Here is a 25,043-nt window from a genome sequence, read left to right as displayed (position 1 = left end):
ATGGGCAAAAACCAGGGCAGGCTCTCACCGGGGTGGGGGCAAGATCTCCCCCCCCCCCGCGCCTCTGAACAGCTCTTCCCTCAGCGAAGCTTGCTAGGAACCGGCGTCACGCAACACACACAAAGTTTGGGGGAAAAGTTCCCACCAAAAAGGCTTTTGCGCCTTGGGCAGAATCACAGAAACTGTCGCGCTGGAAAGGGAGCCGCGGGTCATCCATCCCAACCCACCGCAAGGCAGCGGAAGAATCGCCCCCACAGCAGCGATTCCTGCCTTGGACCACTAGATGAAGGTGTTTCCCCCCCCCCCCAGGATGGAAATAAAATGGCCCAGGAGGAAAGGGAGATCTATTCATTCAAGGTTCTTGTGTAACGTCCTTCCCCCCCCCCCTAAATTATAAATCTTCCCCAGAGGAGAGATTCGCGCGCAGAAAGAAGCGTCAGGGAAGACCCCCCACCCCGCGCAAACCCCTTTCCGATGGGGGGGGTCAGCGGAGGGGCTTTGCTGCCCGGCAAGATCAAATCGCTTTGGACGGAGGAGGGGGGAGAGGTTGTGAATATACCCCTCCCACCTTTCCCACTCCTCTGGCTGAGTCAGGAGCCCCTGAATAATTCCAGTTGTTGGGGGGGTGTCACGCGGGGGGGGGGGCCTCTTGCTGCCGCTGCTACTCGCGTGATGATGGGACACCCCCCCCTTTGGCCTGATCCTGCTGCGGCTGCCCGGGGGGTGGGCAATTTCTACCTCTGCAAAACGCGTCTCTGCGTCTCCGCAGAAGGAATTCGCGCGCAGGATCAGGCAATGTTGAGGACCCCCCCCAAAAAAAAAACTTCCATTCCTGTCCGACACAAACGCGTTTCATTAGCTCCAGTCATAGCAGCCAATTCCGAGGGGCTGATGTCCCTTTGCTCGCCCCCCAAGGAAATATTTCAAGGTGCCGCCCCCCCCAAAAGTAGATAGGATTTGCCATTCAAATAGCGCGCGTCGTGGGATGGATGAGCAGGGCGTCGCTTATTCCGCCGCCTCCCCAACCCAACAATATTTATTCAAGTTGGCACCCCTGGCTCCAGATCAGCACCCCTGGCAGGGACCTCTGCAAACTGACAGAGCAGAATCATAGAATGGCAGGTTTGGAGGGGGACCCCTGAGGGTGGTCTAGTCTGACCCGCTGCGATGCAGGGCTCTCGGCGCAAGCATCCATGGCAGAGGGCCGTCCAAGCTCTGCTTCAAAACCTCCCAAGAAGGAGAGTTTGGTGCAACAGCATCTTATGTATTAAATTTATTTTTATTCCATTTATTCATTTTTTATTATTAATGTTGTAATACATATATGAAATCTTTACATAATGATACATATACGTTATATTCTTAAATTGATATACCGCCCTTTGTCCAAAGATCTCAGGAAGGTTTGAAAGATAGAAATTTAGGATAAAAGCACAAAATAAACAGTAAGAAGAAAAATGAAAGAGTAACAAAGATTTCAAAAGCTGTAGAATATTCAAAGTATTGGTTTGGAAACAACCCCCCAAAGGAAAAATATGTTGGATATTCACTTTTGTATTGTTCTCCATAAAACCTAGTGAAATTTATTCAGAATAAAAAAATAACAGAATATTAATCAGCCCAAGCTGCAGTTCTGGTTGCCCCATCTACAGAAGGATATTGTAGAGCTGGAAAAAGTGTTTGGAAAAGAATCACCCAAATGATCAAGGGAGTGGAGTGACTCCGCTTTGAAGAAGAAATGTGTTTTTTGGGGCGGCTTTTTAGCTTAAGAGAAAAGGCAGGGAAACAGGAGACACAATAGAATTTTGTGGAACTGTGCATGGCAAGAAGGCAGACAGAGATGTCCTCCCTCTTTCGTAAGACTCGAACTCGGGCCCATCCCATGAAGATTTGGGGCAGATGAAAGGACTTGCTTTTAAACTTTGGAACTCCCTGCCACAAGAGGCAGCGAAGAGGGTGAGACAAATTCAGGGAGGAAGGTGGCTGCTAGGCAGGATGGTTCGGCTCTGAATCCCAGCTGCTGGACCCCATAGGAGCGGAGAGGGCTTGTGTTCGAATCCTGATTGCGGGTTTTTCTAGAACCTCCACGTCCAGAGGCAGTCTACCAGGAGTCCTTTGGGCCTCCCCAAAGGCGGCACTTCCTAGTTCCTCTGTGCACGGGTGTTTCATGAGCACCTCTGGTGGGAGTTTGTGGGCCAGATCCTGCATTGAAATCCCAGGCATGAGAAGGGTCTGCTGGGTCTCCTCTGCATCGTCCGCTGACCCTTCCTTCTCCGGACAGGGTGGGAAGGCCCAGCAGGGCCGCCTTTGGGTCAGGGGGTGCAGACAGGGGCCCCCAACCCGCTCGGCGGCTAATCCTCTTTCTCCCCCAGAGGAATCAGGGCTGCCTTCCCAGAACACCCCAATAATCCCTTGGGCAAACATTCATTAGTGCAGGCTCACAACTGGGCAGTCACCCATAACCCCCCCGGGATTAGCAGGCAAAAGGAGACCCAGGCGTCCGGGATCACAACCGCCCCCCCTTGCTGCCCATGAGATGGGCAAACCTGGACCAAAATATTTTTTGAGAGTCACGTTAAATCAGGATCATTGCAGCTGCTGTAGGAAAGGCACTCTGCGCATGATAAAGGCGCACTAGTCCCTCCGGTTTTAAAGTTGAGCCTGGGTGCTTTGAGACGAAGGGCTGCTTACATTTTGGGGGGCGTGTTGTGAGACCCCAACGGCTCACGTGGTACAGATCGTGCTGGACTGGACCACTCCAGGCTGGGAGAGGTGAGTGTGTGTGTTTGTGGGTGTGCGATTTCCTGGGGCGCTTCTTACACAATCGCAAGCCACCATGAAGCTGGGTGACGGGGCCAGTCCTTGCAGGGTTGGGGTGAGGATTAAACTGGGGGGCATGTGCGACGGGATAACCAGATATACCACTCCTGAGCTGATAAATGCAATAAATGTATAAGAAAACTGAGCATATTTATTATCATAGAATCAGACCATCATATTATGGAAGACGTTTTCATGGATGCAGGAAGAGTCACCCCCAGGGATATTTCCTGGGGGGGAGGGACAACACGGCAGAATACATGGGAGAGAGTCGATTGTAAAACGACTCTTATATATCTTGTTCCCATTCACATATATTTGAGGCTGTGTAAGCCTGCCGGTGTTTGTTCGGGTTGAAAAAGTGTCTCTTCCCGCAGTCCTCAAGCAACAATTTCTGCATTTCCCTTAAATTTCCCTTAATTTTCCCTATTTCAAGGTGGCTCACAGCATTAAAGTGTTTCTCAAAGAGGCACTTTGATCGCCTGCGTATTTGTAGAAGCTGTTGATTTAACTGAGCAATATATATCCCCAAACAAGGCACAAAAATCCTCGGAGTGGAAGTCTGGGGTCTCTGTCCGGCGAGATCTTAGCCTCGCTCTTGTGCAAAAGACCCCCCTCTCTTCTGGGGGGGGGGAGAGGCCCCCCTGCCTCTAAGCCCCCTCCCCAAATCTTGCATTCAAAGATGTTAGCCGGGAGCTTCTCCTAGACAGGGTCCTCTCCACAGTGAAGGAGGAACCTGCCCCTCAAGTCCTTCCTTTGAAAGTGGGGGGGGGGCATCAGGGAGTGTGGTTTCCTTGTGGGTGGGGGGCGGGTTTCTCCAGAGGCAGGAAAAGGCATCAGATGAAAAGACCCCCTGGAGGAAGAGAAAGAAAAGGGGTCAGCGGCTGACCCTGAGGAGATGGTTGGAAGCTGCCCAGGGTAACCCATGCAGATAAGCAGGGTATTAAAAAATAAAATATAATAATAACAACAATTCACTTAATTTTGTTCCATAACCTTTACACGCATTCCCAGAGGGGATAAAACAATCAAACTCTCTGCAAAAATGTTCAGATGATAAAAACCATGAGCTATAAAGGGAGATCCAAACATGCACCAGCTATTCTACATGTCTGACGGGAGAATTTATCTATTTCATGAAATTTATACAGGGTGGGAAACAGCTATGCAAACTCGTTAAAGAACAAACATTCTGTGTTTTTTCCTTTGGGTGGGTAGGGTTGTCTAAAATGGGAATGTTTTCTGTGGGCGCTGGAAGGAGTGCAGCGAAGGCGCCTGGCCTTTCAAGTGGCAGGGAGTTCCGAAGTCCACGTGGAAAGATCCAAGGTATCACAAATACGGGAGACCTTTTGGGGTCCCTTCTCACTGCTCCCCACCACCAGCGCCGGCATCCAATGGGAGCCCCCACCCCAAAGGGTCCCCAAATCAGCCCCCCTTCGCCCCACTTACCGGTCACCTCCAGGCTGGCGCCGGTGATGTAGCGGCTGTCGTCGGAGGCCAGGAAAGCACAAACCTCGGCAACATCTGGCGGGAGATGGAGGAGACTGTGAAGCCCCCTCCTCCCAACACCTGCAGCCCCCCAGACGCCACCAGCCCCCTCCCAGGCAAAGAAACCTGCCCCTTTCTCTTCTGCAGCCTCAGAGAGATTTAGGCCAGTGAAGCCAGTCTTGTCGGCACTGGCCAGAAGCAACGGCGGGTCTTTTCCCTGCTGCCGGTGGGGAGGACGGATCCAGGGACCTTCTCATAGCATTATTATTATTATTTCCTGTACAATCTATACAGCATTGTACAGCTGGAAAGGGTCCCCCTGAGGTCATCCAGCCCAACCCCCTGCAAGGTAGCAAAGCTACATTCCTCCCCCAAACGCCCTTAGGCTATATTATTGGTATAGAAATATCAGGAATTGCGGGTAGGAAGGAGGAAATATCTAAATTAATGGCTCTTATTATCCCAAGTAGCACCGAGTTAGAAACAAAAGAGGAATGCAAATGGGTAAAATTGATGGTCATTGCAGCCAGACAGGCTATAGTGAGTAATTGGAAAAATGCAGAAGAGGAAGGGGTGAACCAATGGAGGAAAAAACTGAAAAAAATATTATAATTTTAGAATATCTAACTATGAAGATACATATAATGAAAGTGTTTAAGGTCAGTGAGGAGGAGGAGGAGGATTGGTTTGAGAAGATATTGAATTATTTGGGTAATTTGGGGCAATTAAAATGTTAAAAGTTAAATAAACCTTGTGGAAGGAGGAGTGTTAAGGTATATAGAAGTGTACATATGGTTGATTTGAATATGTTGTTATTTTTAGGATATTTCCGTTCCACCTTAAAAGGGAGCAGGATGTTTGTGTCACAGCCTGCGTATTTCCTGTTTCACAGGATGTTTCTGTTGTGTCTTTGCTTTCGTTTCCTTCTTGTTGCCTGAGCAGACCGAAGCAGGCAGTCATGTTTTTTCATTGTTCTGACCAACGCTGAATAAACTTGGAAAAATGCTCTCCTGCTGTGCATCTTTCGCTGTGTGAATTCTGCTGATAGAGTGTGCACCAGCCTAAGAATGTGGAATACTATTTCTGAGGCTTTCCGTTGCCACGGGCAAAGTCTCTTTATGATTTATGAGGAGCCAAGATAAGACGTCTTTGAAGGCATAAAAGGCTCACGGCTAAAGCAAAAAGCTGGAATGGAGTTTTTCCAAGCTTCTGAGGCCACTGAGTGCCCAAAGTTAAATCGGCACAATTATCAGACCTGGGCAAAATGGTGTGAGAGTTTGCTGCGTCAGTTTGGAGTCTGGCATACTGTGTGTGAAGCCCCTCCAGTTCCTCTGACAGAGAAATGGAAGGCTCAGGACTTGAAAGCCGTAGACATAATAGTCTTGTCCGTCTCTCTGGAGGAAATTGCCACGCTAGCTGGCAACACGACGGCACGTAAGATGTGGAATGCTTTGAAAAAAACCCATCTGCCAATCATCCCAGCCCAGAGTTTGACTGCATCGGAGGTCCTGGCTGTTTCCCAGAATGCGAGTGAATGCAGGGATGCCGAGGGCACCGGTTGCAAGCTGCAGGGGGAGTTGACTGTGATGTCATCCCAGGCAGCATTCCAGCCTCCAGGGGGAGCCAAGGAGTCGGCAGCTGAGAGCTCTGTTTCTCATGGGAGCCAAGGTCATCCTCACAGATACCGGAAGGTCAGAAGTAAACAGAGACAGATGCCTGCAGATGGCCTGAAGCAGAGGGAGGGTGAAGAGCCCACGCCAGTGGAAAACAAGGCTTTGTTTGCTGGCACAGCTTCACCAAAGGCTAAAGGCAAGTCTGATGGCCAGGAGCAGGGGGGCAAGCTGCAAAAGCCCACGCCGGTGGAAAACAAGGTTTTGCTTGCTGGAAAGTCTGCTCCAAAGGCTAAGGCCAGGTTTGTTATTGATTCGGGGTGTACCCGCCATGTCTCAAAGGACCGCCATCTCTTCATCTCCTTCAAACCTCAAGAAGGTGAGATCCACCTGGCTGACGGAAAGACGTTGCGAATCGCAGGAGAAGGGACTGTGAAACTGGCAAGTCTGCACACTACCATCAGAGATGTACTTTTTGTTCCAGGTGCTGCAGACAACTTGCTCAGTGTCCCACAGCTGACTGGGCGTGGCTTTGAGATTTCCTTCAAGAGGAGCGTCTGTGTCATCAGGAAAGGCAAAGAGGACATTTTGCATGCAAAGTTTATGGATGGCTTGTTCTGTATAACTTATGACAACAGTGCTGTTGCTGTGTCTAATGTTCTTGTTGTGTTGCACAAACTAACAAAGTTCTTCATGCAGGATGCATTCACGATGCACATCGAAGATTTTGTCACCTCTCTTGGAAGGCACTGGCTAAGATGCCAGAGGTGGTTTTGAACATCAAACCCTGTAAGTTTCACATGAAATGTGTATCTTGTGCAGAGAACAAGGTGAAGGTTGCTCCAAAAGGCAAGGAGTCTAGCAGGCAGGCTTCCAAACCCTACCAGCTAGTTCACGCAGACCTGGTTGGTCCACTTGCGCCCTCTCTGGGAGGAGCAAGGTACTTCATGGTTCTAATTGATTCTTTTTCCAGGTACATTCATGTGTTTATGCTCGAGCAGAAATCACAAGCATTTCCTAGGTTCAAGGCATTCTGTGCTTGGTTGGAGAATGTTCACGGTAAACGTATTGGCTGTCTCTTTACTGATCGGGGCGGGGAGTTCACTTCTCAGCAGTTTGAAGCTTTCCTGACTGAGAAGGGAATCCAGCATGACTTGTCAACGCCTAGATCGCCATGGATGAATGGGCTTGCGGAGTGAGCAAATCAAACGTTGCTGCAAGGACTGAAAACCTTGTTGCATAATGCCAATCTCCCTGATAAGTTTTGGGGGGAGGCTCTGTCGAATTTTGTTTACACTTTTAATCGGAGATTGTCATCACCTATTGGTTGTACTCCCTATGAGAAGATGTTTGGTAAGAAACCTAACGTCAATCACATGAGAATCTTTGGTTCTGACATGTGGGTACACACCCCACAGAGCAACAAGCTTGGGAAGCGTGGGGCACATGGTTTGTTCATGGGGTACGAAAAAGGTGCATACAGGGTATGGATGACTGACTCTAAGTCCATTAAGTTCACAAGGAGTGTTGAGTACAACCCTAAGTGGGGGGAAAATGTGGGAATTTTCCAGAGTTACCCAGAGGAAGATGAAGGTGATGTGAAAAAAGCAGATCATGCTGAGGAAGCTGAGGATGATGATGATGATGATCAGAGTTCGGATTCCAGTTCCGTGGGCGGCGCTGCTGCTGATGTCGGTGACAGTGATGACACAGGAGACTACAAGAGCGCAAAGGCCTCAGTCAGACCATCTGATGCGTCTGACAATGAACTGGAAGAACCACTGTTCACCATTGGTCATTTTTCTCCTAAGAAAGAGGAGATGAGTCCAGAAGACTTGCGTCTAGTACGCAGGTCTGAGAGAGCCACAAAGGGCAGACCTCCAAAGAGATTTGCTGATGAGTTTGCTAAGACGGCAACTGCTGTTCTTAGTAGCTCAGAGAAGGTGTGGGAACCTTCAAGCTTCAAAGAGGTTCAGGAGTTAACCTCTAAAGATGCTGAGCCTTGGCTTAATGCCATGAAGGCTGAAGTTGATTCCTTGAACAGGAACCAAACTTGGGAACTGGTACCAGTAGTCCCAGGGATGAGACTGGTTGGCAGCAAATGGGTCTTCAAGGCCAAGACAGACCAGAATGGCAAGGTTGTCAGACACAAAGCCAGATTGGTTGCCAGAGGTTTTTCACAGGTACCAGGACAGGATTACCACGAGACCTACTCACCCACCGTCAAATATGAGAGCATTCGGCTGATGCTCAAGATTGCTGCGGAGGAGAAACTGCATGTTTCCCATCATGACATTAATACACCTTTTTTGTATGGGATTTTGGACGAGGAGCTGTTTATGCTTCCACCTGATGGAATGCAGATACAGAAGGGAATGGTCTGTAAACTGCAGAAATCCTTATATGGTCTCAAGCAGAGTGCCAGGTGTTGGAACACAAAACTCACTGAGACGTTGCTTTCTCTAGGTTTTCACCAGGGCAAGGCTGATCCATGTGTGTTTGTCAAGGAGGAGGGGCAAAACAAACTGTATTGTTTATGTTTTGTTGATGATGTATTAACCAGGTTGAATTTGGTTGATGCAAACCCAGCAGACACACCGATGGTGACAGGTTACCAGGTAGATAGTGCTGCTGAAGCGTTTTCTGACACTACACTGTACAGATGCATTCTAGGCAAGTTGAATTTTATTGCTAGATGCTCAAGACCTGACATAGCTGTAAGCACTAACCTGCTTAGCAGGCATGCTAACAATCCTACTGTTCAGGATTGGAAAGCTCTGAAGCGCATAGCCCGCTATTTGAAAGGGACTTTGCACTACAGGCTGAGGTTCACCAGTCAGAAGACTGGAGGTCTTGAAATCTTTGCAGATGCTAGTTTTGGAAGTGACACCACAGATGGTACAAGCACTTCTGGAGTATGCTACATGTACAACCACTGTCTGTTTGACTGGTTGTGCAAAAAGCAGACGACAGTGAGCCTAAGTTCCTGTGAAGCAGAACTCAATGCTCTGTCATTTTCACTCATGGATTGTGAATGGTTGATGCAACTGTTTAAGGACATCAGAGTTTCTGTGAAATGTCCTATACAAGTGTATCAAGACAATAGATCGTGTTTGGCTTTGCTGAACTCAGAGAGTTGCAAGCAAAGAACCAAGTACTTGCAGATTAAGCTACATCGTGCAAGAGAGTGTATTCAGAAAGGACTCATTCAGGTGTCCTACATGCCAGGAAATGAAATTCCTGCTGATCTGTTGTCTAAGGTTGTTAACAGAGAACAACTTAAGGTTTACGTACAAAGGTTGCAATTAGGTTGAACCACAGGTACTACAGGTTATACGGAAAGGGGGAGGATGTTAGGATATTTCCGTTCCACCTTAAAAGGGAGCAGGATGTTTGTGTCACAGCCTGCGTATTTCCTGTTTCACAGGATGTTTCTGTTGTGTCTTTGCTTTTGTTTCCTTCTTGTTGCCTGAGCAGACCGAAGCAGGCAGTCATGTTTTTTCTTTGTTCTGACCAACGCTGAATAAACTTGGAAAAATGCTCTCCTGCTGTGCATCTTTCGCTGTGTGAATTCTGCTGATAGAGTGTGCACCAGCCTAAGAATGTGGAATACTATTTCTGAGGCTTCGTGTTGCTAATTGCTGATACTGCCTGTCTACGGGAGGTCGATGGATCGTCCGGCAGCCGGCTTGGGGGCAGTATCCCAACAGTTATTGATTATGTATACCCAATGTATCAGCTGCCTGGGGGGTTTCACTGTTTGTGTTTTGATGGTTGTTAATTTTTTTAAAAAAAATTATCATTATCATTATTATTCCCCATTATTATTATTATTATTATTATTATTATTATTATTATTATTCCCCATTATCATTATCATTATTATTATTCCCCATTATTATTATTATTATTTATTAAATTTGCATCCTGTACTGCCCTTCATCCACAGATCTGAGGGCGCTTCACAACATAAAAACACCGTAAGAAATCCCTGACAGGCAGCAGCTGAGAGGCATCGCTAAAAACCCCCAGATATTTTTCGAATTTTTCGTTGGCGTCCCTTCCAACGCCACGATTCCTCCGTTCTATGACGTCTGGGCACTCCCCACCCGGCAGGAGGAGGGAGGGCACTCTGCAGGCCCTCAGAAGCACCCTCCCCACCCTTCAAAGGAAGTGCAAATATATCGCTGGACTGCGTCACCTGACCTTCGGGCTCCCCGAGGCGTCCCAGCGGCACCATGGCGGCAAACTGGGGAGAAGAAGGGACAGGGGTCAGGGAAGGATCGGGGCAGGTGACTTCTTCACCCCAGAGAAATTGTGGGGAGGGTGATGGTGCACCCTGAAAAACACCCACCTTGTCCAGCACTTTCTGGGGGACCTTGTCCGTCATGGGGGAGCGGATGAACCCTGGCAGAACCGTGTTGCAGCGGATCCCGTACCTGCAGAGGAAGCGTCACTTAGTGGTTGGACCGGGGACAGGGCAGGGTTCAAATCCGCAACGCCTGCTGGCAGCAGACTATTCGGCACAGACGACCTCGCAGGGTCGTTGTGGGGGTGGAACGAGGGCAGGCAAATGGGGGCTCCTTCCCACCCCACCGCTATCTCTCCCTCTGCCCCCCAGCCTGGCTTACCTGGCCAGCTCCTTGGCTGCTGTCTTGGAGAGGGCCTCTACCCCGGCCTTGGAGGCTGAATAGTTCACCTGCCCCAGATTCCCCACCTGGGCAGGAAGAAGAGAAGAAGGGCAGAGGCACAGGGACTGAATAATCTATCAATCAATCAATCAGTCTTTATTACGGTCCGGAGACCCAACAAATCGTTACAAAGCAATGCACAATTCAGACAGCCTGCCTCCAGGTTAAACAAGCGTTTTGGATTTTAGAAGTAATAAGTGTTTTTATTCTGTTTTTTTCTTTTAGTATTGTAATGTTTTGTTTTGTGCCTTTTATATGTTATATTCTGCTTCTCAATGTGTATTGCATTGTTTTATGTGCTGTGGCTTGCCGTTGTTTTATCAGTTATAGTTCAGATATTATTGTAACTGTTAAGTGGATTTCTGTTTAACATTAATACGTTGATATTATTATTTTATACTATTCTAATGATTGTTGAATGTTACTTTTTTGATGGAGGTTGCCTATTTTAAAGTTATGTTTTATTATCACATTTTTGTATTGCATTAGATTGTTATAAGATGTACATTTTTTGTTTCTTCAGCTTGTAAACCGCCTTGAGTATTGTAAGATAGAAAGACGGTATACAAATGAAAAATGACGATGATATATTTGTTATAAATGTGGAAAATTTGGGGGGGGGAATTGGAAAAAAAACCCACAAGCATTTTGTTCAGACTTAAAGATAGGGATTGTTGGTTCTTGCAACCACCCATAAAAACTTCACCACTGCTAATGTTCTAGCGTTTGTCTGGTCTTCCAATAGGAACCTGACATAGTGAGCCTCTGATTTTCCCAGGAAAGGGACCAGCAAGGGTAGTATCAGTTCAGCCCTGGCTTGCTCGTATTTCGCAAAGTGTAGCAAAATATGTTCTATAGAATCAATGTCTTGAGCACACGAGCAAAGTCTGTCCTGGTAGGGAACTCCTCTCAACCTGCCATCCAACACTGCAGAAGGAAAGACGTTTAGTCTGGCTTTGGTGAAAAGCCTTCGATAGTTTGGTACTGTCAGGTTTTTAATGTAAGATGTTAACTTAAAGACATGCCCATATTGTACCCCTACTGCCAGCGGACTACAGACTGCGTGTGATCGAGATCGCAAGTCACTGTGTGCATTATCCCATAATCTTTGCTTTAAGGTCTTTAGGGCGCCTTCATAACCCAGGTAATAAAAGGAAAAGGAGGGGACGTTTTATCATATGTGGTGGGACTGTAATGTAATTAAAAATTTTTGAGAAATGATATACAATGAATTGAAGAAAATGTTCCACTTAACATTTGTTAAAAAACCTGAAGCATTTTTGTTAGGGATTGTAGGGAAAGACCTGCGAAAAAAAATTGAAAAACATCTTCATGTATGCGACAACTGCCGCGAGAGTCATAACAGCACAAGGATGGAAGACTGAGGAAATTCCAACTAAAGAATCATGGCAAGAAAAATTAATGGACTATGCAGAACTGGCAAAACTGACATATAAGCTACGGGACAAAGATAACTGTGACTTTAAAGATGAATGGGAACCCTTTACAAAGTATCTGAAGATGCAACAAAGCGAACTGGACTCCTTGGCAGTTTTGAATAAACATTCACAATTTTTTTTATTGACAATAATCAGCTAAACAATTTAAGGATCTATACAACTTTGTAAGATGCAGAAAACTGCATTCTGAGCGAAACCAAAGACTGGAACTGAGGGAAGGGGGGGGGTTGTGTGGGAGGGAGGAAAATGGGGGGGGGGAATTAAGGATGACATGTTTTTGGATAATGTGTTTTGTTTAAATATTTAATAACATTATTTAAAAATAATAAATAACCCAGGTAATAAAGCTTTTTTTGGGGGGTGACGGACCAATAGAGGTGGCTTTTCTAGCCATGGTTTTCTGCCATTTGCTGACAAACTCCTCATTGGTCAGGTACAAACCCTTCCCTAGACCAAAGACCGAAATCCTGAGCCAATGTTTTAGGGCAGTTGAAATTGGGGATTCGCCAGCTTCTAACAGAAGTATGGAGTTGGGGACGCAGTTGGGTGCCTGCAGCAGAGATCGTAGAATTTTTTGCCTGAAAGCCATCTAGCTTTGGCAGGTCCCCATTAGGCCAGACACTTGCAGCGTACAGGAGTTGGGCAACGGATTTTGCGTTGAATTATTGGCGGTGGGGGGCAGAGGGCAAGGAGGTCATTAGGAGGGGGGGGTCACTGCACCTTGCCCACGATGCTCCCCAGGTTGATGATGGAGCCCCCCGAAGCCCCACTTGCCACCAGCGCCTTCGCCACGGCCTGCGTCACCAGGAAGGTCCCCTGCGGAGAAGGAAGAGACTGAGCAGGGACGGGGTTGGGATGGATGACCACTGGGTTCCGTCATGAGCCTATAAGCAAGGCAATCGAGGGCCTGGAAACCAAGGGAGGGGGGTCTCCCGGGGACGCCTTCCTTGCCGGCCAAGTACCTTGAGGTTGACCCTGAGGACGGTGTCAAAGGCCTCCTCCGTCTGCTTCAGCAGGAACTCGTCCATGGTGATCCCGGCGCAGTTGACGCAGACGTTGGCCGGGCGGGAGAAGCGGGCCTGGAGGCCAGAGGGAGGAAATCAGCACCAGAAGCTCTGTCGCGACCCCAGGAGGTAAAAAGGATTTCGGCCTTAACATCGCAACGCAGGGGGTTGGGATGGATGACCCCCGGGGTGCCTCCTGACCCTACAATTCTAGCATTCCATGATAAGCTCCCTGAAGGTCCTTAGGCTGGCCTACCTCGCAGAGCCCTTGTGAGGACGGAACGGGAGCGGAGGAGAAGGAAGGCGGGATACGAAGGCAGCTAATAAACGCAGGGTGCCGAGGCCGAATGCTGACTCAGGGCAAGGCTTGGCAGAGCAGGGACCCCCAGAGCTCATCTAGTCCAACCCCCCGCGGATGCCCACCTGGATCTGGGCCACGAGGTCGGCCACGCTCTTGGCGCACCCCACGTCGACGCGCAGGGCCTGGTGGTCGCCCGCCTGGAGCCCCCGGAGCGTCTGGGCTGCACCGGCCTCATCGCAGTCCGCTATGGCCACCTGGGCCCCTTCGCGGGCAAAGCGGGCACAGATGGCGCGGCCGATGCCGCTGCCGCCCCCTGAGGAAGAAGGAAGAGGAGCCTGGGTCACCCTCCCCGGACCGGCTTCTTCCCCGGCAACCCCTCTGCCTTCAACTGCTCCACGTCAGGCGGAAATGGAACGGGTGCAGTTCTTCTAAATAAAGAAGTTACATTCAGGGCTTGTCACCCCCAAGCGGCTTGAGCTGACGGCTGACAGGTCAGGGCTCCTAGGAGGACCCGAGAGGTGGAAATCCAACAGGTAGAGCCCCCCCTTTGCTCTCCATCATCAACTGTGCTTGTGGGGCTGGGGCCTGGGTTCAAGTCCAGGCTTTGGCCTTTGGCAGGTCACTCCTGACAGGTTGTTGTGGTTAGATGGGGGGGTGGAGAGAAAGGTGGGGAGCAGAAAGGCAGCCAAGGCGTGAGCTCGACCCGTTGAACTGATGCCTGAAATATGCTGCCTTTCCCCATTGGCAGACCCCACCCCCAAATACCCCCCTCCCGCTGCCCCTGTTGAACTCCTGCCTGCCTCCCCCCCCCCAGGAGAAGGGACCTGTCACCAGGGCCAGGGTCCCTCGCAGCCGCAGGTGGGCGGCCATCGCTCTGTGGGGGAAGGACCGGAAGCGAAGAAGCTCCGCCCCCGCGCCGGAAGTTCAGGCGCGGAGGCCCTTCTGGGCCGCCGTCTCTATGGCTGCAGTCCTCCAGGGTGGGGGAGGAGCCAGGACTCCTGGGTCCTTGGGGAGGGACAGCGGATGTGTGTCCCCCCCCCTCCATCCTTTGCAGCAGCAGGAGAGGGGATCCAACAGGTGCTGCTCTTGCAGGGCTGCACCTGTTGAACTTCCACCCAAGCGCTAATTTTTTTAAGAGACATATTTAATAATACGTTTTGTATGTACCGTAAAAGGCCCACAGTGGCCGGGGAAAGCCAGTCAGAGGGGCAGGATATAAATAGTAAAAATTATTATTATTATTAGTACTAGTTATTTACTACCTGTCTATCCCACTGGCTAATGTGGGGCGCATGCTTCTCCTTGAACCCCCACAACCACCCTGTGAAGGAGGCTAAGCTGAGAGAGGCAGCTTCACAGCCCAGTATGGCATTTGAACCCTGGTCTCCAAAGTCCTGGTCCGGCACTCTAACCACTGCACCCCACTGCCTCTCAAGTGCTCAAGTTGCAGGAGACTCAGCCAGCGTCTTTTGCAAGCTTTACCAGGAACATAGGTGTCCCTTCCTCCACCTTTTAACAGGCATTCAGCATTCAAACCTTCCCCTGTTGAATTTCTGCCTTCTGGGTGGGCATCTCAAGCCAGAGGCTTCTTCTCTCACCAGACAGGGATGCAATCAGGCTGGGTTTTCAGATCTAAGCTTTTGGGCGGTTTGAGCGACAACAGAAACACCTGCGATATGCACACCTGAGACAGGCCGTTGCTCCATCCATTGCTGCAGCAGTGGCTCTGCACCACAAGGACTAGCGGCCTGAGATCTCTGCCCAGCCCTGCCATTGGGGATTGAACCTGGGCCCTTCTGCACGCCAGACGGCTGCTCCCCCAGCGCTGCGGCAATGAGAGACGCTTGCAAAGCTAAGCAGGGACTGGGATGGTTTCAAACTGGAGGGGGGACAGAGGGAAAAGGGGGTCAGGCTGGATGACTCTTGGGACCCTGAGGTGTCAGACTTGCAGTTCCTACCTGGAAATGCCTTGCAGAAATCGAACCTGGGCCCTGGCAAAGCAGGTGATGGACTGCCAATTGATGACCGCTCCAGTCTCCTGTGTCTTTCCTGGGCATCCAAGACGCCCTACCTGCTTAATGGTCAGCCAGCCCCCAACTTTTGGGAAAGGGTCATCTTGCTCAGTGGTTAGAGCTCAGTGGTTAGGTGCTTGGCGTCATTCCTTGCTTCCCTCCCCCCAAAATATTCCTTTACCTCTGTGTTTACTCCGCTGCCAAGGTGTGTTCCTGCTCCCCCCCCCTAAAAAGGGCATTTCGATTTTTAAAAATAAAATCCAAGCTCGACGGCTTCCTGGTCGAGATGTTCAGGGGCTGGTGAGGAATGACAGGGTGGTAGGAAAGGGAGGGACCCTGTGGGTCATCTAGCCCAACCCGCTGCAAAGCAGGAGAGCAATCGTGTTCTGTCGGCCTGAGCAAGATTAGCCCGAGCAGGATGATGGGAGTTGTAGTTCACAGCGCCTGGGCTTCCCCAGGAGGGCGGCCAAGGCTCACCCAGTGGCCTTGGGGAACCTCCACCTCCACCGCCCCCTGATGACCAAGTCCAGGAACTACACACAACACCTTTTCCCCTTTTTTTCCAGGGCAGAAGTCAGTTTTAATTGCAGATGCCACTATTCCTGTCCTTTACACATTTCTCCCTGGTACAACCGTCGCCCCAAAGTAAGATCCCTCCACCCTACAAAAGAAATTGCAAAAAAAAGAGACAAAAAGAAATATATATGTACACGGAAAGTCCGTTCCTAAACCCCCCACACCGTTTCCTCGGAGTATAAATCAGGATTTCTGCCCTGGCTTCGGCAGCAAGAACAGACCTCCAGGAGTCGAATTTTACAGTAGCAGAAAAGCTTTTCTAAAGATCCCCTTGGGAAATTCTCCTATGGGGCGCAGTTTGGTTCCCTTTGGGGGGGCAGAGGGGGGTCCCCACTGTGACGCCCTCAGCTCCCCCCTTCAGAGCTGCGCCCAAATATTCCATTATTGGCTGCCAGCAACTATGCTCCTCCTGCAAAAAAAGCATGATTTCTTCTGACCCCCAACCTCCCCAAATCATGGCTCCCCCATACCCCACACCCTGGTCCCCCATGTTCCTGGTCCTTGCTTCCGAGCCTCCAACCCCAACAATTCGGGGCCAAGAGGACAGACACGCAAACACACACACATGAGAACCCTAAAATTCTCTTCCTACCCCCCACCCCTGCCCTATAGAAAAGGGCATTTTGCTATCTCCAAGCAGAGCAGAAGAGCTGGCCTCCCGGGAAGTCCCAGACTGGTCGTTTTTTCTCCACTTCCTCTTCCTGCAGCACCAACACAGCGCCCCCTGGAGGAAGGGAGGTGTGCTGCAGTGGCTGAAATGTCTGGACCCCAGATGGAGCTGGAGAGGGAGTGGGGGGCCGGGCTGTCCGTTTCGCCTTGGTCCCGCCTCCGCTGCCCCAAACGGGCGCCTGGCCCCCTCCCTGTCCCCCCCTCCACTCTATTCGTACTGGGCGATGAAGACCATCATGGCGACTCCGCCGACCAGTCCCAGCACCTCCAGCAGCGATTGCACCGGCCCCGAGTCCTGCAGCAGCTCGGGGATGACCGAGACGGTGGCCACGTAGATGAAGCCGCCGGCCGTAAAGGGCAGGATCCAGGCCGTGGCCGCCTCGCCCACGCCTTCCGCCAGCAGCGAGCAGACCGTGCCCGCCAGGGCGCCCAGCGCCGTCACCAGCTGAAGCTTCATCGCCTGGCAGAGGGGAAAAGAGGAGGACAGTCTCACTCAGGGCGGCCGGAAATGCCAGATGGGAAACCCCCCTAAGGCTCTTCTTGCCCAGTGCCTCGTGCTCAGAGGTAGACTGCCCCTCTCTAAGGAGGCTCAACCTCTCTACCTCTCTTTCAAATCAGAACCAGTGAAGGTGGTGAAAGCCCTGTGTGAGTGTCTGGAGGCGCTTGGAGGATGGATGGCGGCTAACGGATTGAGGTTGAATCCTGACAAGACAGAAGTACCGTTTTTGGGGGACAGGGGGCGGGTGTGTGGGGGGGACTCCCTGGTCCTGAATGGGGTAACTGTGCCCCTGAAGGACCAGGTGCGCAGCCTGGGAGTCATTTTGGACTCATAGCTGTCCATGGAGGTGGAGGTCAATCCTGTGTCCAGGGCAGCTGTCTACCAGCTCCATCTGGTACGTAGGCTGAGACCCTATCTGCCCAGCGCTGAGGGATTTCTGGCGGTTCTCCCTCACTGCGAGAAGCCAAGTTACAAGGAAGCAGGCAGAAGGCCTTCTCGGTGGTGGCACCCGCCCTGTGGAACGTCCTCCCAGCAGATGTCAAAGAGAACAACAACTACCAGACTTTTAGACGACATCTGAAGGCAGCCCTGTTTAGGGAAGCTTTTAATGTTTGCATTTTAATATTTTGTTGGAAGCCACCCAGAGTGGCTGGGGAAGCCCAGCCAGGTGGGCGGGGTATAAATAATAAATTATTATTATTGTTATATACGTATTTCGACCCATCCCCGCCAGGGAGATCCGTTACCTTCTTCTTGCTGCAGCCGGACTGGACGAGGATGGCGAAGTCGCCCACCTCGTGGGGCACCTCGTGGAGCAGGACCGTCAGGGTGGTGACGGCCCCCACTGTGCCCCCCGCCAGGAAGGACGCCCCCAGCGCCAGCCCGTCCGTGAAGTTGTGGGCAAAGTCAGCGGCCAGGTTCAGGTAGCCAGACACGCGCATGGCTGGGGGCGGGAGAGAGGAGAGAAAGTGAGTCGCGGGGCTGTGTCCCTGGAACCCCCATTTTAGAAAAGCCCAATCGCTCCCCCCCAAAAAATCCAGGGCTCGCCCAAATGCACCACCTCACCAGAGTCGGGGGGCTTCTGCTTCCCCTGGGAGGGGGCTGCGGTTTTCTCCGACGTCTTTCCCCGCAAAGGCTCTTTCTCTGCCTCGTCGTCGCTGCTCTTGGCTTTGGGAACTGGGGAGGAAGAAAGATAAAGCCACGGCAACAAGTTTATCTTCCCCCACTTCAATTAATCTTTATTAATTTCATGCAATGAATCACAGCTGCAACTCTCCATTGATAATGTAGATAAACAAAGTAGAACAGAAAAGCTGGAAATATGGTAAATTGTTCCCATATTGAAACTTCCCTCCTCCTCAACCTGTTTTTATACTGGCTGCATATTAAACATAATCTATTTTACAATTATCCAATGCATCCAAGGATTAGGACACGTTGCAGGAATCATTCAAAGCCTGCCAACGATTTTACATGTTTACCATGACCTTTTAGATATTTACAGTGATCTTTTAGATATAATTATCCCATTCTCTGTTGAATTTTTGATCTACACGGTTCCATCTCGGCATATTCTAACAGTTTCGTCTGCCCTTCCAATTTTGTCAGTATCTTCTCTCCTTTCCAACAATGGGCTAACAACATTCTCGCTGCCATACATAAATAATCTCCTTGAATCTTTCGGTATCTCCACGCCCATAATCCCCAGGAGAAAGGCTGCCGGTTTTGGGGGAAAGGTTAATTAAAACGGTTTTTTTTAGCTCGTTGTAGATCATTTCCCCAAATTCCTTCATCCTTTTGCAAGTTTATCTTGCCCGTCGCCCTGAGATCTTTGGCCAAAGGGCTGTGTATAAATCGAACAAAGAACCGAATAAACGAGGAACTTGCGCAGGGGGCAGATTTGGCCCCGGGGCTTTGGCCGCACCCACCGTGGCTGTGACTGTGGTGTCCGTGGCCTCCTTTGACGTGCCGGACGAACTTCTCCACCACCAGGAAGGCCACGATACCCCCCAGCACCCAGAGGCCCACCGACATCATGTGCTGGTGCTCAGAACCTGGAAGGAGGCCGGGGGGGGGGGGGGAGATGAGCAGAAGATGATGAGAAAGAAGAGACTGCAGACGGATCAGACCCTTGCCCCTGGTGGTTTCTATTTTAATAATAATGACAATAATTGTATTACTTACCGTATTTTTCGCTCTATAGGACGCACTTTTTCCCCTTCAAAAATGAAGGGGAAATGTGTGTGCGTCCTATGGAGCGAAGACGCCATAGCCCTGCGACCCTCTCCCGGCTGGAGAGGTAACGCGGGGCTATGGCAGGAGCCTCTATAGCCGCGTGTCACCTCTCCAGCCGGGAGAGCGCGCGCGGGGCTAAAGCAGCCCCCCGCGACCCTCTCCCGGCTGGAGAGGTGACGCGCGCCTATGGCAGGAGCCTCTATAGCTGCGTGTCACCTCTCCAGCCGGGAGAGTGCGCGTGGGGCTAAAGAAGCCCCCCGCGACCCTCTCCCAGGTGACGCGCGCCTATGGCAGGAGCCTCCATAGGCGCGCGTTACCTCTCCAGCCGGGAGAGCGTGCGCGGGGCTAAAGAAGCCATAGCCCCGGGACCCTCTCCCAGCTGGAGAAGTGACGCGTGACTATGGCAGCAGCCTCTCCGCTGCGCCTTTCCGCTGCTCCCTGACCTGCTCTTTGGGGCTGGTGGTGGGCTTCCCCCCGCCAGCCCCAAAGAGCAGGTCGAAAGGAACCTGAAGCCTGGAGAGCGAGAGGGGTCGGTGCGCACCCCACACACCTGAAGGGGTGTGGGCAGAGAGCGGAAGAATTTTTTTCCCTTGTTCTCCCCCCTCTAAAACAAGGTGCGTCCTATTGTCCGGTGCGTCCTATGGTGCGAAAAATACGGTATATCCCACCCATCTGAACGGGCTGCCCCAGCCGCTCTGGGCAGCTTACAGCAAAATTTTTATAAAAACACCATGAAAGCTCAAACCTTAAAAACCTCCATAAATAGTGCTGCCTTCAAACATCTTTGAAAAGTATTTTTTCCCTTTTCTCTTGGTTTGTTTCTGATCTTTCTTCTCCAGTTTTTATTACATCTTATGTTGAAAGGTGTAAATAACTTCACAACCTTTGGAAGACATCCGAAGGCAGCCCTGGATAGGGAGGTTTTTAATGTTTCTTATGTTTTCTTATGTTCTTATATGTACTGGAAGCCGCCCAGAGTGGCTGGGGAAACCAGGCCAGATGGGTGGGGTAGAAATAATTATTTAATGATTGTTGTTACTGATACACAGCAATAAAAATACAGTTGAAAAGGAAAGTTGATTTCATGGATATCTACTGGGAGGGCATTCCACAGGGCAGGCGCCACCACCGAGAAGGCCCTCTGCTTGCTTCCCTGTAACCTTGCTTCTCGCAGGGAGGGAACCGCCAGAAGGCCCTCGGCGCTGGACCTCAGCATCAGGGCTGAAGCATGAGGGTGGAGACGCTCCTTCAGGTATACTGGCTGTTTAGGGCTTGAAAGGTCAGCACCAACACTTTGAATTGTGCTTGGAAACCTACTCGGAGCCAATGTAGGTTTTTCAAGACCGGTGTTATGTGGTCTCGGAGGCTGCTCCCAGTCACCTGTCCAGCTGCTGCATTCTGGGTTAGTTGTAGTTTCTGGGTCACCTTCAAAGGTAGCCCCACGTAGAGCACATTGCAGTAGTCCAAGCGGAAGATAACCAGAGCATGCACCACTCTGGCAAGACAGTCCGTGGGCAGGTAGGGACTCATCCTGCGTACCAGATAAACAGCTGCCCTGGACACAGAATTGACCTGCGCCTCCATGGACAGCTGTGAGTCCAAAATGACTCCCAGGCTGCGCACCTGGTCCTTCAGGGGCACAGTTGCCCCATTCAGGACCAGGGAGTCCTCCACACCCGCCCACCTCCTGTCCCCCAAGAACAGTACATCTGTCTTGTCAGGATTCAACCTCAATCTATTGACCACCATCCATCCTTTAAATTGTAAGACTGTCTTGTTTCAATTGAGCTCAGGTGTGGCACGTTTTGAAGCAAGGGTGGAGTGCAAATTGTCCAGGTAAACTACTAAACTACCTGCAGAGATAGCGCAGGATAGTGCACACCCCGGAAATGATCTCTTTCAGCTTCTGCCTTCTGGAAGAAGGTAAAGGGTTATAAAGACTAGGACTAGCTGCCGGAGAAACAGTTTCTATCCAAATGCGATTTTGGTAGTGTAAGGTAGTCTCTATGGGAGTATATTGTATTTAACTACGGGGTATCAGAGTTTTTAGGGGTGGGATAGCAGGCTTGTCAGTTTTTGAATGTCCGATGTAGATTTTTTCAGTTTTGTTGTTCTGTATGGGACAATGACAATAAAGATTATTTTATCGTATCATAAATGAATAAATGTTTGCTCTCTCCTGCAATGACTCAGCCTTTCTCCACCTGAGCTCCCCAGATGTCATTGGGCTACAACACCCATCATCCATGGCCGCTGCTTGGGGCTCCCTAGGGATTCTGGGAATTGTAGTGCAAAAACCTCTCCCCCCACAGTGCCGAGTTCTTACCCTGGTGAGAATGCCCGTGGGATTCCGGCTTCACGTGGCTGTGTCCTGCGCCTTCCCCGTGGTGGGAGTGCGGCTCTGGAGGGGAGAAGAAACGGGTGAGTAAAAGGGACCCCTGAAGGCCATGTAGTCCAACCCCCAGGATCGCAGCTCACTCGGATGAGAGGAGGGGAGGGAAGAGGCCATCCAGCCCAAACAAGAGGCAGGGCGGAGGGAGCAGGACCAGGGGGCTGCCCTTCAACTCACCCAGCGCGTGAGGGATGAGGTGCAGAAAGGCGTCTCCCAGAAGCCCCCCCGAGGCGAAGCTGAGCAGCAGTTTGAGGAGGGCTTGGTGCTGGGAGGTGTTGGACTCCACCGGGATGAGGAAGAGGATGAAGTACGGGGCAGCGCTGATGAGGAGAGTGGCGCCAATGGCCTGCAGGTGGGGGGAGAGAAAGAGAGGGTCACCCCCACAGCCAGCAGGGGCCCCTTGGCCCAACCCCAGAGTTCCTGAGCCAGCCAGCCCAGGCCGCTACAATGCGGGACTCGTGAGGGCCCCTCTTTTGCAGACTGAAAACAGATAATAATGATATTAAATTTTATTTACACCCCGCCCTCCCCAGCCAAGACCGGGCTCAGGGCAGCTAACACCCAATATAAAAACAAATGATTGAAATACAACTTAAAAAACAAGATTAAAATACAACACTAAAACATTAAAATGCAACCTCATTTCAGTGGAAATTTTTTTGGGATGAAAACATCAGGTCTTCACCAAGGCTAACTATCCAGACTGGTCCTACGTGGGCCAGAAGAAAGCCAGGGAAGTCCCCAAATAGGAGTTCCATCACAGAAGGAGAAAGGAAAAAAGAAAGAGAGGGAGGGAATCAAATTGGCTCCAAGCCAAAGGCCAGGCGGAACAACTGTCTTACAGGTCCTGCGGAAAGAAATCATATCCTGCAGGGCCCTGGTCTCATGAGACAGAGCGTTCCACCAGGCCGGAGCCAGTGTTGAAAAGGCCCTGGCTCTGGTTGAGGCTAAGCTGACTTCCTTAGGGCCTGGGACCACTAGGGTGTTGCTGTTTATGGACCTTAAGGTCCTCCGTGGGGCAGACCAGGAGATAACGTTGGATAATAAAAAAATGGGCAAAAGGGATGGCGCAGAATTCACCATCAACAAGATGGTGGCTCTCTGTACGGCCGCCCTGCTAAAGGCACTTATGAGGAAAGAAACCCCACTGGGTATGTGGAACTTGCCTCCAAGACAACGCAGATGGGAAAGCGCTGCTGGTGTCTCCCGTCCCCAGAAAGAGCAAAAGACCCCCGTCCCACCCAGAGCCCGGGGAAAGGGATCCAGGAAGACCCTTTGTCTCCTCTTGCTGGAAACCACTCACGTAAGTCCACAACTGCAGCGGCTCCAATTTCCCCCTCCTTGGCAAAGGCTTCTCGTTCCCAGGGAAGGATTGGGCCTTGCTGGGGCCGCCAGCAGGAGACTCGTGCGAGTTGCTGTGGTGGTGAGGACCGTCGTGGAAATGGCCATGACCATGGTGGTGGCCCTCATGCCCATGGCTGTGTCCGTGGTGAAAATCCTCGTGCGAGTGCCCATGGTGCAAGCCTTCATGCGAGTGGCCCCCGTGCGAGTGGCTGTGTCCGTGGTGGTCCTCGTGAGCATGGCCGTGCCGGATACCCTCGTGCGTGTGCCCGTGGCCGTCATCGTGGCCGTGCCAGATATGCTCGTGCGTGTGCCCGTCGTCATGTGCTTGGCCATGCCAGATATCCTCGTGTGTGTGGCCATGGCCGTGAGCGTGGCTGTGGCCGTGGTGGAAGTCCTCGTGAGCGTGGCCGTGAAAGCCCTCGTGCTGCGCGGAGGTGCCCCACAGCAGCACCAAGCAGAGCACCACGGCGGTGGCCACGTCCGTGGGCTGGGGGCTCACGAACAACCTGCTAGCAGCCATGGCGCCGGATCTGTGGGGAGAAGGAAGGTCAAGAGCTGCACAACCACACCAGCCTTCGAAATTAGCCAGGGGCCAGGCGCATTTTGCCCCTGGCTTTCGACTGCCGGCAATCAAGTGAAGATGCCCGGGTGCCAGGATGCTACCTAGCATATCCAGCATTTGGGGATTCTTGGATCTGGTCTGTTTTCTCGCACTCAGACCCCAACCTGTAGAATTCCATCCATTATACTTTATCTGTACAATCTGAATGGATTTCTGGAACCAAATGGCTTTTTCTGTGCAGGAGGAGGAGCGAAGGACGTCATAGCTAATTGTTGTCGCTAGTCTTCTCTTACCACCACCCCCCACTCACTGTTGGGAATAATATTTCTATGTTGTGAATGACTCGTGTCACCATTAGGGCTTGAGAGACTTTCCTCCTTTAAGTTCTCAAAGATCTTCAGGTTGTCGTCTAAACTAGCCAGGTATTTAACTGAGATTCAATCACAGTTCGTCATTTGAAAAACAAGAGTTTAGAGCCCCTTGCCCCCCAAAGGGCAACTAGACTTTCTGTTGGGGCAACTTATTTTAAGGAACGACACTGACCCACACAGGGGGGGGGGGGCTCAAGCAGCCGGTCGACCCGCATGTCAGAAACTCAGATTTATCACCTGGGCCCCTTTTCAAGATGCTTTGCAGGATCAGACCCAGGCGCAGAAGAGCCTGCGAAGGATGCCTGTCCTGCAGCCATGCCCTGGCTTGGGACCCCCAGCCCAGCCCCCCTTTCCTGCCCCCCAGGGAGGGGGCGGGTGCGTTTTCCGCCCCAGGGCTGGCTTTTCAGGAAGGAGAGGGGGAAAGACGTGTTGGGAGACGGAGGGCACGAGGGGGAGGGGCAGCAAAGAAAGGGGACCCCCAAGCGCAGGGAGATGGGGGGTGGGCCTCGTTCAGGAAGGGAAAGGCTGAGAGTGGGGAGGGACCCCAGGGGGCATCTAGTCCACCCCCTCGCGGGGGTCCACGGAGGGGGGGGGTCCCTCTGCAGACACGGAGGCTGCCCCACCCACCCCCAAACGGGGGGGAGCTTCCCCGAGGGACCCCCACCCATCCCAGGCCCCCCACCCCCTATGGGCCACGAGGAACCCTCCCCCCGGTAATCCCTCCCCCCGCGAGCAGGATTCTCACCCGGCTCTCTCCGGATCCGCTATCTCCTGCCTGAAGCCTGACGTGGCAGCAGAGCCCCGCCCACCAAGCCCCAAACATCGCGGGAACTCCCCCTCCCCCCGCCTCTTTCCTCCATTCAAAAAAAGTGGTAATAATCACCCCCTTTGCCCATCCCTGTGATGGCGCCTACGGAGCTTCACTGCCCGCGACAAAAATGGCGGCCGAGCACCTTCTTTCCTCCCTCCCGCGAGAACTGTAGGAACGGGGGAAATGGCGGCCGCCGGT

General features: G+C 51.5%; 2 protein-coding genes across 5 annotated transcripts; both read right to left on the bottom strand.

The window, feature by feature from the left end:
- Window positions 1-3,026: 3,026 nt before the first annotated feature.
- HSD17B8 (hydroxysteroid 17-beta dehydrogenase 8) lies at window positions 3,027-14,266 on the bottom strand. Of its 2 annotated transcripts, none has more exons than XM_053378732.1 (9): window positions 14,199-14,266; window positions 13,497-13,687; window positions 13,032-13,148; window positions 12,790-12,885; window positions 10,550-10,635; window positions 10,273-10,357; window positions 10,120-10,167; window positions 4,270-4,344; window positions 3,027-3,673 (listed from the first exon to the last, which is right to left on the bottom strand). In XM_053378732.1, the coding sequence occupies exons 1-8, from the start codon at window positions 14,242-14,244 to the stop codon at window positions 4,273-4,275; spliced, it is 741 nt and encodes a 246-aa protein (XP_053234707.1). In that variant the 5' UTR covers window positions 14,245-14,266; the 3' UTR covers window positions 3,027-3,673; window positions 4,270-4,272. The 2 variants fall into 2 exon arrangements, with proteins under 2 accessions (XP_053234707.1, XP_053234705.1); XM_053378730.1 differs by having other exon boundaries at window positions 10,125-10,167.
- Window positions 14,267-16,097: 1,831 nt separating this feature from the next.
- Window positions 16,098-24,866, bottom strand: SLC39A7 (solute carrier family 39 member 7). 3 transcript variants are annotated; one of them, XM_053378729.1, is made up of 8 exons: window positions 24,780-24,866; window positions 23,061-23,631; window positions 21,935-22,103; window positions 21,692-21,766; window positions 19,059-19,184; window positions 18,196-18,306; window positions 17,877-18,073; window positions 16,098-17,091 (listed from the first exon to the last, which is right to left on the bottom strand). In XM_053378729.1, the coding sequence occupies exons 2-8, from the start codon at window positions 23,619-23,621 to the stop codon at window positions 16,840-16,842; spliced, it is 1,491 nt and encodes a 496-aa protein (XP_053234704.1). In that variant the 5' UTR covers window positions 23,622-23,631; window positions 24,780-24,866; the 3' UTR covers window positions 16,098-16,839. The 3 variants fall into 3 exon arrangements, with proteins under 3 accessions (XP_053234704.1, XP_053234703.1, XP_053234702.1); XM_053378728.1 differs by lacking the exon at window positions 24,780-24,866 and adding an exon at window positions 24,272-24,366; XM_053378727.1 differs by lacking the exon at window positions 24,780-24,866 and having other exon boundaries at window positions 23,061-23,795.
- Between the last annotated feature and the right edge of the window lie 177 nt (window positions 24,867-25,043).

This window comes from Podarcis raffonei, chromosome 2, assembly GCF_027172205.1.
Source record: "Podarcis raffonei isolate rPodRaf1 chromosome 2, rPodRaf1.pri, whole genome shotgun sequence".
Taxonomy (NCBI): domain Eukaryota; kingdom Metazoa; phylum Chordata; class Lepidosauria; order Squamata; family Lacertidae; genus Podarcis; species Podarcis raffonei.
The sequence above is the reverse complement of the archived record's forward strand: the minus strand, read 5'-3'. Positions and strand labels throughout refer to the sequence as shown.

Excerpts from the sequence above, each read along its gene's own strand:
- SLC39A7 (XM_053378727.1), bottom strand. The coding sequence starts at position 23,780 with ATGCTGGATATGCTAGGTAGCATCCTGGCACCCGGGCATCTTCACTTG. Across the intron at positions 19,185-21,691 it reads CCACGGGCATTCTCACCAGG|GTTCTGAGCACCAGCACATG; the intron begins GTAAGAACTCGG and ends GCCTCCTTCCAG. Across the intron at positions 17,092-17,876 it reads CCGGCTGCAGCAAGAAGAAG|GCGATGAAGCTTCAGCTGGT; the intron begins GTAACGGATCTC and ends CCCCTCTGCCAG.
- HSD17B8 (XM_053378730.1), bottom strand. The coding sequence starts at position 14,244 with ATGGCCGCCCACCTGCGGCTGCGAGGGACCCTGGCCCTGGTGACAG. Across the intron at positions 10,636-12,789 it reads TGGGGAGCATCGTGGGCAAG|GTGGGGAATCTGGGGCAGGT; the intron begins GTGCAGTGACCC and ends CTTCCTGCCCAG. Across the intron at positions 4,345-10,124 it reads ACGCCTCGGGGAGCCCGAAG|ATGTTGCCGAGGTTTGTGCT; the intron begins GTCAGGTGACGC and ends ATCTCCCGCCAG.